The sequence below is a fragment of the Mirounga angustirostris genome, unplaced genomic scaffold, assembly GCF_029215605.1.
Source record: "Mirounga angustirostris isolate CCGP_5_RB_7025 unplaced genomic scaffold, mMirAng1.0.hap1 SCAF_15, whole genome shotgun sequence".
Taxonomy (NCBI): domain Eukaryota; kingdom Metazoa; phylum Chordata; class Mammalia; order Carnivora; family Phocidae; genus Mirounga; species Mirounga angustirostris.
The window spans coordinates 407,010-425,529 of NW_026991723.1; the positions used below are offsets into that span (position 1 = coordinate 407,010).

The following is an 18,520-nucleotide window of genomic DNA, read 5'->3' on the forward strand; positions in this document are numbered from 1 at the left end:
CAGATAGAGTATTGTTGATTGACTTTTTTTCCCTTTCATCATTTTAAATATAACATACCACTTTCTTCTGGCCTACAGTGTTTTTTGCTGAAATCTGCTTATCATTTTATGGGGTTCCCAAAACAAGTTTTCTTTTTTTTCCTGCTGTTTTGAAGATTCTGTCCTTGTCTTTAACTTCTGATACTTTGTAAAATGTCTTGATGTGGGTCTTTGGGTTCATCTAATTTGGTATTCTTTAGGCATACTAGATCTGGATCTCTCTTTCTTTCCCCAGGGAAAAGAAAGGTAAGTTTTCATTTACTTTTTCAAATAAATTTTCTGCCTCTTTCTCTTTTTCTCCTTCTGGGACCCCTATAACTTGATTGGTAGTTTGTTTATTATTTTCACATAAGCCCATTAAGCTACCTTCTCTTTCTTTTATTCTTTTTCCTTTTTGCTGCTCTGTTTGGATAACTTCCACAACCCTGATAATTTCTTCAAGTTCATTGATAATTTCTTCTGATTCATCTGTTCTGATGTTGAACTTCTCTATTGAATAATTTAATTCAGTTATTGTAGTCATCTGTGACTTCTGTTTGGTATTTTCTTATATTTTCTATCTCTTTTGTTGAAATTCTCACCTTTTGACCAATCTCCATTTCATTTGGGTCTATTTCTGAGGTTTTATCTTATTCCTTCATTTTGAACATATTTTTCTATTTCATTTTCTATGACCATGTTGGTTTCTGTGCACTAGATCAAACAGCCATATTTTGCAGTTTTGTAGGTGTGGCTTTGTGTAGTAGATGAGCTTTATTGTTCAGTCCTGCTCTTGGTCTTGGTTGTCTCTCAAACCTTTGTGATTGCCCTAGTAGCCTACTCTATTCTTAGTGACTCTCAGGAATTGAGAGTATGACAAGACTGTCAGTGTCCCAAAGTGGGAACAGTCAGCTACTAGGTTCAGGCTGATTTGAACCATACCCTCAGGCAGGAGCTTTTAAAGTATGTGAATACGCCTCAGTCAGAGGAAGGATTAGGAGTTAGGTGGGTTTTTCTGTCTGTGCCCTATGTACGGAGTGTTAATGGTATGACAGCCAGATAAGTGTTTCTTTGTTCACTACTTCCTGTTGAACCCATGAACACAAGCCACACTGGCCACCAGAGTTTGGTTATGAAGGAATGTGTTCTCTGGGTCAGAAGTGTAAAAGTGGGGGTACAGATGTGTATACAAGCTTTTTGGAAACAACATCTGGCCTGGCAGAGGGAGAGCATGAAGATGGTACCTGTTGGCCCATTCAGTTTTTGGAGAAGATTGTAGTTGGGCCCTAGATGTGTGTTAAATTAGAAGCTTGCCCTTCAGGCTGAAGCTTTATGATTAGGAAGTAGACCTTTTTTGCAAAAATACTGGGCCTGATTTTGTTGGCTGCTTCTACTCTGGATCCTTTGGTGGGTGAGTCTGTGCATATGAGCCCTTTAAGAACTGGTTCTCAGTTTGCTGTAGCCTTGTGGGTCTCACAGATACAAGATTCTGTTGGTTCTCAAAGCTAGATGTTTTGGAGGCTTGCCTCTCAGGGTTTGGTCTTAAAAGGGGGGTACCAGTTGTGGTGTTCAACTCCTCAGGGAGCAGCTCAGGGTTGTTAGCTCTCTTAATTGTTCACTGCCACATTGGGAATGATGTTTATGCTGAGATTGTGTATCAACCTCCTATCCATTTGGATTTTTTTTTTTTTTTGCCCAATGTGTAAGAATCACTCAGCTAGTTTTTGGGTTTCTTTCAGAGGAAATTACTGTATGTAGGTGTAGATTCCATGTGTCTGTGGCAGGATGTGAGTTCTGAACCCTGTTATATTGCCATCTTAGACTGCAACTCCAACCGTTATTGTAGAACTATTCCTCCTTTTAGTTCTGTACATTTTTACTTTGTATATTTTGATAGTCTGCCATGAGGTGTGTAAATGTTTGTAATTCTTATATCTTGCTGAATTGAATCTTCCATTAATGTATAATGTTTTTTGTCTCTTGTAACTTTTTTTGATTCAGTCTGTTTTGTCTGATCTGATATTAGTATACCTACCGCTACTCTCTTTTGGTTACTTTTTGCATAGAATTTCTTTTCCCATCCTTTCACTTTCAGTTGTATCTTTGGTGGAATGCCTGGGTGGTTCAGTCGGTTGGGTGTCTGCCTTTGGCTCAGGTCATGATCCCAGGGTCCTGGGATTGAGTCCCGCATCAGGCTCCTTGCTAGATCAGGAGCCTGCTTCTCCCTCTTCCTGCCTCTCCCCCCTGCTTGTGCGCTCTCTCTCTCTCTCTCTGACAAAATAAATAAATGATTTAAAAAAACCTTAAAAACAATTGTATCTTTGGATCTAAAGTGATTCTTTTTAATTTTTTTTAATTTTTTTTTTTTTAAAGATTTTATTTATTTGACAGAGAGAGATACAGTGAGAGAGGAGCACAGGCAGGGGGAGTGGAGGGGGTAGAGGCAGGCTTCCTGCCGAGCGGGGAGCCCGACACGGGGCTCGATCCCAGAACGCTGGGATCATTACCTGAGCCGAAGGGCAGGCGCTTAACGACTGAGCCACCCAGGCACCCCTAAAGTGATTCTTTTTTAGACAGCATATGATTGGATTGTGTGTTTGTATCCATTCTACCAATTTCTTTTGTTTGGAGAACATAATCTATTTATACTTAAGGACTAATAAGGAGAGACTTACCTCTCATTTTTTTCTTATATGCCCTTAAACTTTTTTGTCTTTCATTTCCTGCATTTATGTCTTCTTTTGGGTAGTTGATTTTTTGGAGTGAAATGTTTAAATTCCTTCCTCATTTCCTTTTGTAAACACTCTGTAGCTGTTTTCTTCATGGTTACCAGAGGAATTACACTTAACATCCTAAAGTTATAGTACTCTAATTTGAATTTATAACAGTCACATTTCAGTAACATAAAAAAATTCTGTCCCTATATAGCTTTGTCCTCACCCTTTATGGTTTTTGTTGTTACAAAATTACATCTTAATACATTTTGTGCCCCCAAACAAAAAACTTACATAATTTTTTAAATATATTTCTTTCTTAAATTTTGTAGGAAACAAGATTTGGAGTTAAAAATAAAAGTAAAAATAATAGTAGCTTTGTGTGTGTGTGTATATATATATAGTTTTTTTTTGTTTGGTTTTTTTTTTTTTTAAGTAGGCTTCATGCCCAGTGTGGAGCCCAACACGGAGCTTGAACCCACAACCTTGGGATCAAGACCTGAGCTGAGACCAAGAATCAGACACTTAACCAACTGAGCTACCCAGCACCCCTAGATATAATTTTTTCAAATGGTAATCTCTTAGGGCGCCTGGGTGACTCAGTCGTTAAGCGTCTGCCTTCGGCTCAGGTCATGATCCTGGGGTCCTGGGATCGAGCCCCGCATCGGGCTCCCTGCTCTGCGGGAAGCCTGCTTCTCCCTCTCCCCCTGCTTGTGTTCCCTCTCTCGCTCTCTGTCAAATAAATAAATAAAATCTTTACCATTTTATTTTATTTTTTTAATCTCTTAAATCATATAGGATTTATTATTAATTTTTTTAAGATTTTATTTACTTGACAGAGAGAGACACAGCGAGAGAGGGAACACAGGCAGGGGGAGTGGGAGAGGGAGAAGCAGGCTTCCCGCGGAGCAGGGAGCCCGATGCGGGGCTCGATCCCAGGACCTCGGGATCGTGACCTGAGCCGAAGGCAGTTGCTTAACCAACTGAGCCACCCAGGCGCCCCTGTGTGGGGTTTTTGGTTTTTGTTTTGTTTAGCACTTTGACTATATAGGCCCACTGTGTTCTGGTGCCCAAAATTTCTGATGGGAAATCTCGTATCTTATTGAGGAACCCTTGTATGTGATGGTTTGCTTTTCTCTTGATGCTTTCAGGTTCATCTTTATGATTGGCTTTTGAAAATTTGATTACATCTTGGTGTGAGTCTCTTTGAGTTCATTCCGGAGTTTGTTGAATGTCTTGTATTTTCATATTAATGTCATTCATAAAATTTTTCACTCATTATTTCTTCAGATGTTCAGTCTACCTCTTTCTGTCTTCTGGGACTCCCATGATGTGTATCTTGGTCCTTTTGATGGTGTCCCTCAGATCCTTTATGTTTTGTTCCTCTTCAGTCTTTTTCCTTTCTAGACCTCAGCCTCAATAATGTCTGTTGTCTTGTCATCAGAATCACTGATTCCTCTGCCTGTTCACATCTGCCTTTGGGTCCCTCTAGTGAATTTTTCTGAAATGAGAAATTATTGTGCCTTTTGGCTACAGAATTCCTTTTTGGTTTCTTTTTAGGATTTTTTTTTTTTTTTTAAGATTTTATTTATTTGACAGAAAGAGACACAGCAAGAGAGGGAACACAAGCAGGGGGAGTGGGGGAGGCAGAAGCAGGCTTCCCACGGAGCAGGGAGCCCGATGCGGGGCTCAATCCCAGGACCCTGGGATCATGACCTGAGCCGAAGGCAGACGCTTAACAACTGAGCCACCCAGGCGCCCCTCTTTTTAGGATTTTTTATCTCTTTATTGAAGTTTCCATTTGGTTCACACATCATTTTCTTAATTTCCTTCATATCTTCTATTTCTTCATATTTCTTCTATTTCTTTGAGCAACTTGAGGACTGTTGTCTTAAAGTTAGTTGTCTAATATAGCTAATACATATATAACCCTGGAAGTTGTAAGCCTTCAGCAGACTCCACAGGTTTACAAATCAGATAGATTTGCCAGTGCAATTATTGTTTAGGTGGGGAAGCAGATTCCTGGTGCTTCCTACTCTACCAGCTTCCCAGAATCCTAAATCATTGACTCTTAAAATCAGGTCTTTTTAGGGGTGCCTGGGTGGCTCAGTCATTGAGCACCTGCCTTCGGCTCAGGTCATGATCTCAGCGTCCTGGGATCGAGCCCCACATCGGGCTCCCTGCTCGGCGGGAAGCCTGCTTCTCCCTCTCCCGCTCCCCCTGCTTGTGTTCCCTCTCTCACTGTGTATCTCTCTGTCAAATAAATAAATAAAATCTTAAAAATAAATAAAATCAGGTCTTTTGTAAATTTGTCTTAAAAAACGTTCTTGTGAAACTCTTAATTTTGACCAAGAAAAATTATGCCAAGATGAATTAACAAGCAATAAACAAAACTACAAAGCCAATAAAATGTATAACTCCAGATCATTGAAACTCATGTCATTAATTGAAATGGACTAATATTTTGCTCAAAGTAAATCACTAATATAAAAATATACAGTTTGTCTCTTTTTGGTGTATGATAAAATATACATAAAATTTATTGTTTTAGCCTTTTTTAAGTATGCAGTTCAGTTGTATTAAGTACTGTCATATTGTCATGCATCTGTCACCACTGTCCATCTCTAGAACTTTGTCATTATCCCAAAGTGAAACTCTCTGTACCCATTAAACAATAACTCCCCATTCTCTCCTTTCTCAGCTGCAGGTTCTTTTTTGGATTCTGCATTATCTATCTTTCAATGTGATGCTTTAGTTCTTTTATCAGTTTGCTCTGATGGAAACGCCTTAGAGTTTTCATTCATAGTTTTCTGTGATACTTGGTATTTGCTTGTCCTGAATTTATCATTTATATATGAAGATTGTTTCTTGCTTTCATTAGTGTTCTTAGCTTGAAGTAATTTTTTTTTAAAAAAAGGTTTATTCAGAGAGACAGTGCATGTGCAAGTGGGGGTTGGGGAGAGAGGGAGAGAGAGAATCCCAAGCAGACTCCTTGCTCAGCACAGAGCCTGATGCACAGCTCGATCTCAGCTGAGATCGACCCTGAGATCACGACCTGAGCCGAAATCAAGAGTCAGATGCTTAACTGAGCCACCCAGACGTCTCTTAAAGTAATTTAAAAAAATCACTTAATGGGAGCAAATACAAATAGCATGTGGTAGTCTCTCAGATGATATAGAATATACTTAAATATTTTCAATTAACATTAAAACAAAAAATTTTTTAAAAGATTTTGTTTATTTATTTGACAGAGAGAGCAAGCACAAGCAAGAGGAGCAGCAGAGGGAGAGGGAGAAGCAGGCTCCCCACCAAGCAGGGAGCCTGATGTGGGGCTCCGTCCCAGGACCCTGGGATCATGACCTGAGCCGAAGGCAGATGCTTACTCAACTGAGCCACCCAGGCACCCCAACATTAAAACAGAATTCAAAAAATTTTGTACAGACTTTACACAAGTATTAGATCTCCAGTGTAAACAATACAGAGCTAGGTTATTTCCTGTAGACCTCATCATAAGAGCATAGGCAAATGTAGTAGAATTAAGAATAGAAAGGGAGGGATAGCTCTGACAGGCAGAAAGTATGGCAGCAAATCCAGATGTGAAGGGATTAACAGAGCCAAGGGTGACTCCAATGATAGGAGCCTGAGCTATCAAGGGACAGATTTTATCACTAACAGAAGTAGGGAAATATGGTAGAAAAGCAATTTGGATTAAAAACCATTTGTTGGGTTAGCAAGCTAAATCTGTGCAGGAAGCAGAGATACATGATTAGAGGTATGATTTAGGAGTTACTGACATAGAGGAGTTGAGATTGATGACTGAGTTTTCCTCTAGAATGAGAGAATGCATATTTAGGTCAGCAGGAACAAGAGTGTTAGGGTTTCTTCCGTAGATGATTGCAAGAAGCAGGAACAGTGAAGGACCCAAGATGTAAGATGAGAATCATGATAATCATGCCCTGGAATCCAAGGAAGGCAGGTATTAAGATGGCAGAAGCCAGCAGCGTAAAATGGAGCAGAGCATGAGGGAAATAAAGGATGACCAAAAAAAAGTTCACTAACATGCAATGTATTCATTCGCTGAAAGTTTACTCTTTTTCAAGGAAATTGAGTTTGTGTTCTCAAGAATGTCTGATTATAGTGTTTTTAAAGGAGATTATGCTATTTCTTAATCCTTTGGAATTTTACTCCCTGTATTAGATTTCCTGCGACTCTTACTATTAAATGCTCTGTGATAACTTTACTTGTTTTAGAGGTTAGAGTTAAGGATTGTCTGGGTGGCTCAGTCGGTTGAGCATCTGACTTTTGATTTTGGTTCAGGTCTTGATCTCAGGGTCTTGAGTTCAAGCCCCATGTTGAGCTCCACACTGGGCATGGAGCCTACTTAAAAAAATAACTTGAAATGACTTGGGATATCAGACATTTAGTTTGGAATATTTTAAAGATTCCACCTTAAAAAGACATTTTATTTTTTAATTAGTTAACTTATTTATTGATGTAGTGTTCCATGATTCATTGTTTGCCTATAACACCCAGTGCTCCATTCAGTATGTGCCCTCTTTAATACCCGTCACCAGGCTAACGCATCCCTCCACCCCCCTCTCCAAAAGATACTTTAGTGTTGCATCATACTCTTGTTGTAATTTATTGTACAATTGTTTGTAATAGGTAGAAATATAATAGTATAATTTAGTTAGCTTTGTGTTCATTTGAGATTAAAAATTACAATGTTAGTAGCCACTCTGGTTTTGAGAACAATCAGGCAGTTTTCATGGGAAGAAAGTAAGAAAGACAAAATGGAAATGGTTTAAGAAATTTGTAGTTATTAGATAAAACACTTGTTAGTGGTTTCTTCATTGGAGTAATTATTTGTTATATTTGCTTTTTAGAAAATCACTTCGAGAAATGTATCAATCAGATTCTGAAGGAGGGGCCTCTTCAAAAGATCTGAGAAGTCATCTTGGACATTTAGAATCAGAACTTCTTTTTCTAAGCACACTTACTGGCATCAGTGTAAGAAATTACTCCATGAAGACAGAGGACCTTACAAACACTGAGAAGAAAGAAAAGAGTAAGCATTAATTTTAATTTAGAAGTGATGTTGAAGCTTTCCTTATTATGCATAAGAAATTGGTTGTCATGGCATTGAATTAAAATTCTACAAGGTAGGGGCCCCTGGGCTGCTCAGTTGGTTAAGTGTTCGACTCTTGATTTCACCTCAGGTCATGATCTCAGGGTTGTGGGATCGAGGCCTGTGTTGGGCTCCGCACTCACTGGGGTGTCTGTTCAGGATTCTCTCTCTCCCCCTCTGCTCTGCCCCCCCCATGGGTTCTCTCTCTCTAAAAATAAATCTTAAAAAATAAAATTCTATAACGTAACTATATAACAACTATATGACTATGTGGTTGTGGTAAACTTGTTTTGTCAGGTACCTTGAACATCACAGTGTGCATAATACTCTTTTAAAGCTGTCTGAGGTAGGTGTTAAGGAAGACACAGACTTTGCCATTAAGTATCTAAATACAAGTAACAGACACAAGTGATTGAAAGAACAACAGCACCCTTGATTTGTAAATCTTAAGAGTTGTTCACTACTGACCTGAAAGCTGCCTCATCTACAGTGTTCTACTCCTACCAAACATGGCCTGTGCCAAGATAAATGTTTCAGGTGCTGGACCATTTTCAAGAGGAAGGTTTCTGGTCCCAGTGACTTAAGTTTTATTGCCAAGGGTCTGTGATGTGATAACTTATAAAGGGAAGCTATCAGCTGTGCATTGGAATTTGGGAACTTTGGACAAGAGTATCATCCCTTAAAGAAGGAATCACTTTTGGGATGCCAGCGTGGCTCAGTTGGTTAAGCATCTGCTTTCGGCTAAGGTCGTGATCCCGGGGTTCTGGGATTGAGCCCCACGTCAGGCTCCTTGCTCGGTGGGGAGCCTGCTTCTCCTTCTGCCCCCTCCCCCCCGCACTTGTACTCACTCTCTCTCAAATATATAAAATCTTAAAAAAAAGAAAAAAAAAGGAGTCACTTTTGGAATTGCTTCCTGACTTTTCCACTGACATAACCCTCATGACTGGCTTGATAGTGAGTTGATCCTCAGAGGGTCTTGGGTAGTTCACCTCAGTGGAAGTCTGAAATACAAATAGAAATGGGTGACAGACTTTAGGCACTTCAGATACTTGAAAGGAAGAGATGGAATACAGAGAGGATGGGAGAGTGAGCTTAGGCCAGTTTTAAGTCCGCTAGTGCAGAAATCTTAGTCTTCCCACTTTGAGTCTTCCTAAGTTGACCTCATCTGCAGAAGTACTTGGTGCTGCCTATTCAGAATGTGCTTTTTTTATTTTTTAAAGATTTTACTTGTTGATCAGAGCGAGCACGCATGAGCAGGGGGAGGGGCAGAGGGAGAGAGAGAAGCAGACTTCCTGCTCAGCAGGGAGCCTGATGTGGGTCTTGATCTCATGACTCTGGGATCATGACCTGAGCCGTAGGCAGACGCTTCACTGACTGAGTCACCCAGCTGCCCCTCAGAATGCTTTTGAATGGGCTTAATACTGAGCTTCCCCCCTTGCTGGCTTAGGTTTTAATTTTCCTGGGTCTGCCAGATTAGTTCTTTTTCTGTGTAATATCTAGCTCATCCATCTTATTTCCACCTTCCAAATGAAGTTACTCTCCTTTTTCTTCTTTTATCCTCGTAAAGTTGTGCTCTTTTAAAAAATACCTTTGATAGCAAAGTCAATAGTGGTTATCTCTTGGGCAGGTAGTATATAGCTTCGAGAAGGGCATGAGAGAACTTTATAGTGTATTTTAAAATTTCTGTATTTTTATCTCAGTTGTAGTTACATGGGAAACATGTTAAAAAATATTGTATACTTAAGAATATGGCATTTTATGCATTGAAGTATAAAATTTTGAAAGAGAACAGAAGTAAATAGGTGGATTCAATTTAATGTTTTTAACTAGAGTCAGATAATGTTGGAAGAAAACTCCGTCGAACATTTATGATTCAAACTTGCGTAGGGTTATAGCAGCTCCTTCCTTTCCTTTCCTCTTTCCTTTCCCCTTTCCTTTCCTCCTCCTTTCTTTCTTTCTTTTTTGGAGAGAGAACTCAAATGGGGAGAGGGGCAAAGGGGGAGGGAGAGAGAATCTTCAGCAGGCTCTGTGCTCAGGGCAGAGCCCAGTGCAGGGCTCGATCTCATGACCCTGAGATCATGACCCGATCTGAAATCAAGAGTTGGACGCTCAACCAACTGAGCCACCCAGGCACCCTATACTAGCATGTCTTACTATAATCTTTAGTATAATTAAGAAATAGAAAGTGTAAGTTACCTTTAATCCAACTTTGCAGAGGTAAATCAATTTGTTGCACATTCTTCTAGATATTTGTAATGTAAATACTAACATAAACTCTCCCACATATACCCACATGTATTATAAATGTACACGCAAAGTTAAATAATAGGTATCTGAAGGAAACTTATTTGCAGTAAAATATTTTTTCTGATTTACAGGTATAATGAAAGTTCTCCAGAGACACAGATTATCAGGAAATTGCCACATGATTACATTTCAACTTGAATTTCAGATTCTGGAAATCCAGGTAAATGGAGTGTGGTGTGGTAACGGAGGTTCTACTGTGATTAAGCAGTTTCCACCCCCCAGCCTTCAGCAGTGGCTGAGCTGAGGAAGCCAGGGTCCTCTTGCAGTACGCTTGTACAAAGTGATACCATTTTTACAGTATGACCATCCTGGCAACTGCAGGTGGGAGGGTTATTGCTGAGGATCTAGGTGCTTTACTGGAAGGCAGATAGCAAGTTCATCCTCGTCTCTCAGAGCAAGCCCCGAGGTCATGGGAAGAGTCCTGGGTGCCCTCAGTGGTCTGCTGATATGCCAGCCATGTATTATTTATGCTTAACAAATTTTCCTAAAATGTAATGGCTTAAAACAACAGCAAAATGTTTATCTCACCCATTTTCTGTGGGTCAGGGATTTGGGAGCAGCTGACTTTGCTGTTCTTGTTCAGGGCCTTTCGCGAGCTTGTGGTCATTTGGAACCACAGCCACCTGAAGACTGTTCAGGGCTGGCGGCGTAGACTGCAAGGTGGGCTGTGGTTACTCCAGCAGGTTACACTGGACTGCTAAGACACAGCGCAGGAGGAAGGTGCTTCTGGCTAAGACTGTGCATGAAATCAGGAAGCAGACAGAATGGTAATGTGCAGCACATGGCCAGGGTTGGCAGAACAAGGTCAGAAACCTTCCAGGTATGGCTCCGAGAAGAGTGGATCCAGGCGTAATTTCAGGAATTGACTTGGCCTCGACACGAACTTGGATAGCAGAGAACAGTTCAACCAGTTGGTTTTGTGAACTGGGCCTATGAGGAGTATGTGTAAAGGAGACTCACAGGGAAGGGCGGGCCGGCTATCTTGGCCCCAACTTATCGGATAACCAAAGCAGATGTAGACCAGTTGTCATAACCCAAGTCCTATGGACATGATGTTTGCTTACATTCATAGTCACGTACCCGAATTCCTGATCCTTGTCCTCAACCACAAAAACAGCCCTGAGTTTTCCCATTTGTATAGAACAAGGATTGATGTTAGATAATCAGGACCCTGCCTCCTTAAGGTGTCAGATGGCCACCCCAACTAGTCAAGAGTGCCTGCTTCCAGGTATCTGAGCTAGAGGTTTTGCTTCTCGAGAACTCTTTGCAGTCCATATCCATGGTTGCTGTCACTGGCCCTGGCAGACTGAGAAGGGCTATGGGATGTCTAGGCCCCTCATCTGATGACAGAGCTCCCAGGTTGCTCCCACCTCAGAGTATTCCCCCTTCGACACTGTTGAGATGACTAAGAGCATTCGGAGTGTATCATTGCCAAGGCTGATTGAGCAGGATCTGACACAGGGCGTGGGTGATGAGTGGCCTTAGGGGAGGTAAACATTTCCAGGTTGTCGCCAGGCCTTGGGACTGTGCAGGGTCACAAGGTGAAATTATTGTTCTGCATGACCTCAAAGATCATCTGCCGAAGACTAAAGAAGAATGTGGATACAAATGGATTGGTCTCATTTGGGATAGTCTGTGTCAGGACCCATGCTTCTCTTTTGGGTGGCTCAGGAACTCCTGGATGTTGTCCCATTACAAAAGGTGGCGTAATCATTTCAACTGAATTTTTTCTCTTTGGGGCTAATGTGATCTTACATTCAGAGTGGTGATATACCACATACATACCTGCGTCCTGGCCTCCGTTAATAGGCCAGGCCTATAGTGCATGTCAGGTTGGCGGAGTCAGGCCCAAGGTCCATCTCCGTGTCTGAGAACATTTGTAGTAGCAGTGTATACATTGCCCAGGAAACTGCTCAGGAACATCCTAGTAGCCTTGGGATTCTATATGCTATTTCTGCTATTGGTGCTTATCTTTTACACGGTCATTTCAAGGGTTATCTGGAGAGTAGCTAGACTGTTGGCAAAGCTAGGCTCATCCTTGGGAGGCTTATCCATAAGTGCAACTGAAAAGAGGTTAGTCCTTTGAAGTTGAGCTGAACCAACTGCTCAGTGGAGCTGTACATTCCAGAATGGGTTGTCCCCAGAGATTGATTGGCCTGTTCATTAGGGGGACTGTGGCCTAAGAGATAAAATAGACTGTAGTTTTTTAACTTCATTTTGTTTAAGTTGCATATTTTGGTCAACTTAAGCCTCTGGAGGCAAACACCAGTGGTAGTTTGATTCCATTATGAATCAGATCAAGGATGACAGCACAGTTTGGGGATATGTTTTATACCATGATATGCTTCTGAAGAATGGCTGCCTCACCCGAGGCGTTGTCTGCATGAACTGGCACTGGGCGGCTCCCTAGTGGTTTGGCATGCTGGTCCCGTGTGGCTGTGTGAGGCAGTACAGACAGGACCGAAGCCACGTGGGCCTTGCCTCAGTGGCCGTGTTCCCTGCCCTCTACTGCGCAGTGGGGACACCAGCCCAGAGCGAATGTTGTTATCAGTAGTATATTGAGCTTAATATTATGATCCCATACCACCAAAGCAGGATTGAAAATTTTGTGACCATTTAGGAATGGCTTAAAGGTATGCTATTATCCCACATGCTGAATAAGTGAGAATTAGTTGAGCTGCATATGACAGAAAACTTAAAGGTAGATCGAAGTATTAGAAGTACTAGAAGTTTCTCTATTGCTTAAACAAAATTTTGTTTTTGTTTGTTTTTGCTTAAAATTGCAAGGTAAGTTTTCAAGAGCTAGTATGGTGACCTTATGAATATAAGGCTCTGCCGTTACCCATGTGACTTCCAAATCCTGGTGTGATGATCAGTTGAGCACTTCAGGCATCGGGAAGGGGGAATGGGCAATCAAGGGCTTAGCTTTTCTCTTGAAGGATACTTTCTACAAATTGTAACATCCATCATTTCACCTACATTCTATTGGCCAATAACGTCCTGCAAGAGAGGCTGGCAATTCAGTCTTCATTATGCATGGCCATGAGACCAGTGAAAAATTGGTGCAAGAAAGAAGTACATGTATTGAGAACTACCAGTAGTTCCTGTCTCATATGCTTTGGGGGATGCAGGGGAAAAAAATCTAAGGAGAGGAACAGTTGATATTCTTTGATAGACAAAGAACACAGTAACTGTTGAATCTCTAAAGACATGTAAGTTGTTATTTTTCACATTTCAAAGTAGTAGGAATCTTTGAACTGCTCAGTTTTACTTAATTTGCTGCAGACTGTCCCTGGGAGAGTTAAGAACACTTGGTTTTTCTCTGTGACTTTCCAAATTTATGATTTTTCTTGAGCACCAGACTGCTCAGTAAGATGTTGCAAACAATCAACTCTCGAATAAGGAAGATTTTTAGGAATGTCATACATGGGACTCATGGGCTTTCTTGGAGAAGCAGTAAACAAGGGACTGTCTATATTTCTTTGTTCCTTAGAATTCAAATGTAATGAGCTGATGAGAATTTTTAAAAAAGTTATTTAATGGTAAATTCTCACATATTCTAGGCTTTACTTGTGTAAATATGCCTTAGGAGTAGTAGAATTGCTAGGTCATAGGAGATGTACATGTAAATTCTGATAGTACCAGATTGCCTTCTAAAATGGTTTTGCCATTTTACATGTTGAGCAGATTTTTACAGTCGCTCACTAATAGAAAAAGAAGGTGAAGATACAACAAGCTTCTGTGTTCTTAAACATTTTTTAAAAATGGAATTTCCACTAGAGGGAGATGTTTAACCACCAGATAATTAAAAAGTAACCTAAATAATAAAACTATCTTCCTTAATACTGTTATAATAAAATCATAGTAATACAGTGTGAGAACCATAAGTGACCATATAGACTATTAAGCTCAACCCCCTTATTTTAAAGGGAAATAACATCAGGAGAGTTTGAATGATTGTCCATGTTGGCACAGCTGTTACTCTCAGAGGTGGTTAGAATATTCAGTTCTGCTCTCCAGCTTTACTGTCTGGTGTTGTAAGAACATCAGAATTAACATGTGTCAGTATTCACACTCCATGCACTATAAATAAATCAGATCAGTGTCGCTTTGTAGGGAAAATGGCTAAGAATGTTTTCGTAACTACTCTTCCTGAAACCCAGTAAAACAAAGTGATTCCAGAGTAAGGAAATTTTTAATTAATATCTGGTCTTGGCACTTACTCAACTACTGGAATCTGTTAAAAATAGGGGTGCCTGTGTGGCTCAGTCAGTTGAGCATCCAACTCTTCATTTTGGCTCAGGTCATGATCTCAGTTATGGGATCAGGCCCCGTGTCAGTTTCCTTGTCTGCTTGTCCCTCTCCCTCTGCCGTTCCCCCCGGGTATACTCTCACGCTCTCCCTCTCTAAAATAAGTAAATCTTAAAAAGAAAAAAAAAAATGGGGCACCTGGGTGGCTCAGTCTAAGCATCTGCCTTCAGCTCAGGTCATAATCCCAGGGTCCCAGGATTAAGCCCCACATCGGGCTCCCTGCTCAGCGGGGAGACTGCTTCTCCCTGACCTCTCTCTCTCTCTCTCTCTCTCTCTCTCGCTCACTCTCTCAAATAAAGTCTTTTAAAAACAAATAAGTAAAATAAAAATAAAATAGGGTCCTTGAATATCACAACGACTTGGGAGACAATTAAGAGCTAGGGCAGAACAGAGGAATTATATTCCAAACTAAAGAAGAAGATAAAACCTTAGAAAAAACCTTGGTGAAATGGAGATAATAATTTACCTGAAAGGAGATCAAAGTCATGGTCATAACGATGCTCACTGGACTTGGGAGAAGAATGGATAAACACAGTGAGAACTTCAAAAAATTAATAGGGGGTAAAAAAGCATTTGAAACAGAAGTGACAATTGAGTACAAAAACTGCACTGAAAAATACAGTAGGGGGTTCCCATAGCAGACCAAAATACATGAAAGGATCAGTGAACTTGAATACAGGGCAGAGGAACAGACCCAATCAGAGAAGCAAAAAAAAATAAGAATGAAGGGCGCCTGGGTGGCTCAGTTGGTTAAGCGACTGCCTTCGGCTCAGGTCATGATCCTGGAGTCCCGGGATCGAGTCCCACATCGGGCTCCCTGCTCAGCAGGGAGTCTGCTTCTCCCTCTGACCCTCCTCCCTCTCATGTACTCTCTCTCTCTCTCTCATTCTCGCTCTCTCAAAAAAAAAATAAATAAATCTTAAAAAAAAAAAAGAAATAAGAATGAAGAAAGGAAAGATAACTTAAGGGACTTATGGGACAGGATCAAGTCAACTGACCCTTGGCATTATAGGAATCTCAAAAGAAAGAAAGAGAAAGGGACAGAAAATTTATGTGAAGAATCCAGGAATCCCAGAGAGTTCCAAAAGAGACCAAGACACATTATAATTAAAGGGTCAAAAGTTAAAAAACAAGGAAGGAATCTTAAAAGCAACAAGAGAAAAGCAATTTGTTAAATACAAGGGAACCCCCCCATTAGACTTTTAGCAGATTTTGCAACTGAAATGTTTCAGGCCAGAAAGGAGTAGCACAAAGTGCTGAAAGAACAATTTCCAACCACGAATACTCTCTCTGACAAAGTTATTCAGAATTTAAGGAGATAAAAGTTTTCCTGACAAGCAAAACCTAGAGTTGACCAACACTAAACTGACCTCAATAAGAAATGTTAAAGGGACTTCATTAAGCTGAAAAGAAAGGACCCTTATTACTGCATGGAAACATGAAAGTATAAATCTGGTGAAGGTAAATATATAGTAAAAGTAGTAGATTAATCACTTATGAAGCTAGTGTGAAAGTTAAAAAACAAAAGTAGTAAAAATATGTAATTAGTTGAAGGATACTCATGATAAAAAGATGTAAAATTACATGGAAGGAGAGTAAAAATGCAGAGCTTTATTATGTGTTCAAACTTAAGTTGCTACCAGCTTGATAGACTGTTACAAATGCAAGTTACGTGTAAGTAATCACAAACTAGAAACCTGTAGTAGGTACACAAAGGATAATGGGAAAGGGATCTAAGTATACCACAAAAGAAAGTCAAGCACGAAGGAAGAGAGTAAGAGAAGGAGAAAGGAACATAGAAACTACAGAGCAGCCAGAAAATAACAAAATGACAATAAGTACGTATCTATTAACAATTACCTTAAATGTAAAGTGACTAAATTCTCTAATCAAAAGATGTAGAGTGGCTGAATGGATTAAAAAACAAGACCCAGGGCGCCTGGGTGGCTCTGTCATTAAGCATCTGCCTTCGGCTCAGGTCATGATCCCAGGGTGTTGGGATCGAGCCCCACGTCGGGCTCCCTGCTCAGTGAGGAGCCTGCTTCTCCCTCTGCCTGCCGCTCTCTCTGCTTGTGCTCTCTCTCTCTTTCTCTCTCAAATAAAATCTTCTAAAAAAATATTTGCACCCAAAACAGGAGCACCTAAAAAATAGCAAATGTTAACAGAGCTAATGTGAGAAATGGACAGCAGTACAGTAACAGGGCCCTAATACCCCACTTACATCAGTGGATAGATCATCCAGACAGAAAATCAGTGAGGAAATGTGGGCTTTAAATGACAGGTTAGACCAGATGGACTTAACATATACATACAGAACATTCCATTCACAAACAACAGAATACATTCTCAAATGCACACGAAACGTTCTCTAGGATAGATTGTATGTTCTGTCATAAAACAAGTCTTGACAGTTTAAGAAGATTAATAGCAAGCATCTTTTCTGACCACAATTGCAAGAACAAAACTGGATACTTCAAAGATGTGTGGAGATTAAACAACATGTTACTTAGAAAATGAAAAGGTTAACGAAGAAATTAAACGAGAAATAATAAAATATCTTGAGACAAGGGGAAATAAAAATACAATTTAACCAAAGTTATGGGATACAGCAAGAGCAACTTAAGAGGGAAGTTCATAGCTATAAATTTGTACTTAAAGAAACAAGAAAAATTTCAAACAACCTAACACCTCAATGAATTAGAAAATAAGAACAAATGGAGCCCAAAGTTGGAATGAAATAACAAAGCTCAGAGCAGAAATAATTGAAATAGAGTCTAAAAAGGCAGTAGAAAAGACAAATGAAACCAAGAGCAGGTTCTTTGAAAGATAAACAAAAATAGGCAAACCTTTAGCTAGACTCACTAAGAAAAAAGAGAGGGAACTCAAAATCAGAAGTGAAAGAAGAGTGTACAGCTGATATCACAAAAATAGAAAGGATAATAAGAGAATAATACAATTATATTTATGCCAACAAATTGGACAACTTAGTAGAAATGGATCAAATCCTATAAACCTACAACCTTCCAAGACTGAACCAAGAAGAGATAATCTAAAGAGACTGATTGCTAGTAAGAAGATTAAATCCGTAATTGAAAACCTTCCAACAAACAAAAGTCCAGGACCAGACAGCTTTACTGGTGAATTTTACCAGACATTCAAAGAAGAATTAATATCAATCTTTCTCTAATACTTAACAAAAAAATAGAAGAGGGAAGGCTCATAAATTCATTTTAGGAGGCCTTCATTACCCTGATATCAAAACCAGACAAGGACCACAAGAAAAGAAAATTACATGCCAATATCCTCAGTGAACATAGATGCAGAAACCCTCAACAAAATATTAGCAAACTGAATTCAACAATACACTGAGGATCATACATCTTGAATAAGTGGGATTAATTCTAGAGGTGCAAAGATGGTTTAACAATTGCAACAATCACTGCAATCTACCAGATTAACAAAATGAAGGATAAAAATCATGTGATCATCTCAATAGATGCAGAAAAGGCATCTGACAAAATTGAACATCTCTTTTTATATAAACTCCCAAGAAAGTAGGTATAGAGGGAGCATATCTCAACATAATAAAGGCATGTATGAGAAACCCACATCATACTCAGTGGTGAAGAGATGAAAGCTTTTCCGTTTAAGATCAGGAACAGGACAGGGATGCTTACCCTTGCCACTTTTATTCAATATAGTATTGGAAGTCCTAGCCAGAGCAATTAGGGAAGAAACCGAAATAAAAGTAACTCACATTGGAAAGGAAGAAGTAAAACTGTCACTATTTGGAGATGACATTGTATTCTATATAGAAATCCCTAAAGAATCCACCAAGAAATTATTAGAACTAATAAGTGAGTTCAGTAAAGTTGCAAGATACAATATCAAATATAAAAATCTGTTATGTTTTATACACTGATAATGAACTATAAGGAAGAGAAATTACAAAAACAATTGCATCAAAAAGAATGAAATACCTAGAGATACACATAACCAAGGAGGTCAAAGACCTGTACACTGAAAACTGTGAGAGAAATTG

At 39.8% G+C, this 18,520-nt stretch overlaps 1 protein-coding gene across 4 annotated transcripts in view; it reads left to right on the forward strand.

The window, feature by feature from the left end:
• The window catches only part of CENPP (centromere protein P), a 238,457-nt gene that overhangs the window by 15,760 nt on the left and 204,177 nt on the right, over positions 1-18,520 (forward strand). For all 4 annotated transcript variants that reach the window (XM_045882079.3, XM_064579256.1, XM_064579254.1 and 1 more), the window contains exons 2-3: positions 7,619-7,800; positions 10,239-10,327. In XM_045882079.3, coding sequence (XP_045738035.1) covers positions 7,619-7,800; positions 10,239-10,327 — 271 coding nt within the window. The remainder of the gene's footprint in view (positions 1-7,618; positions 7,801-10,238; positions 10,328-18,520) is intronic.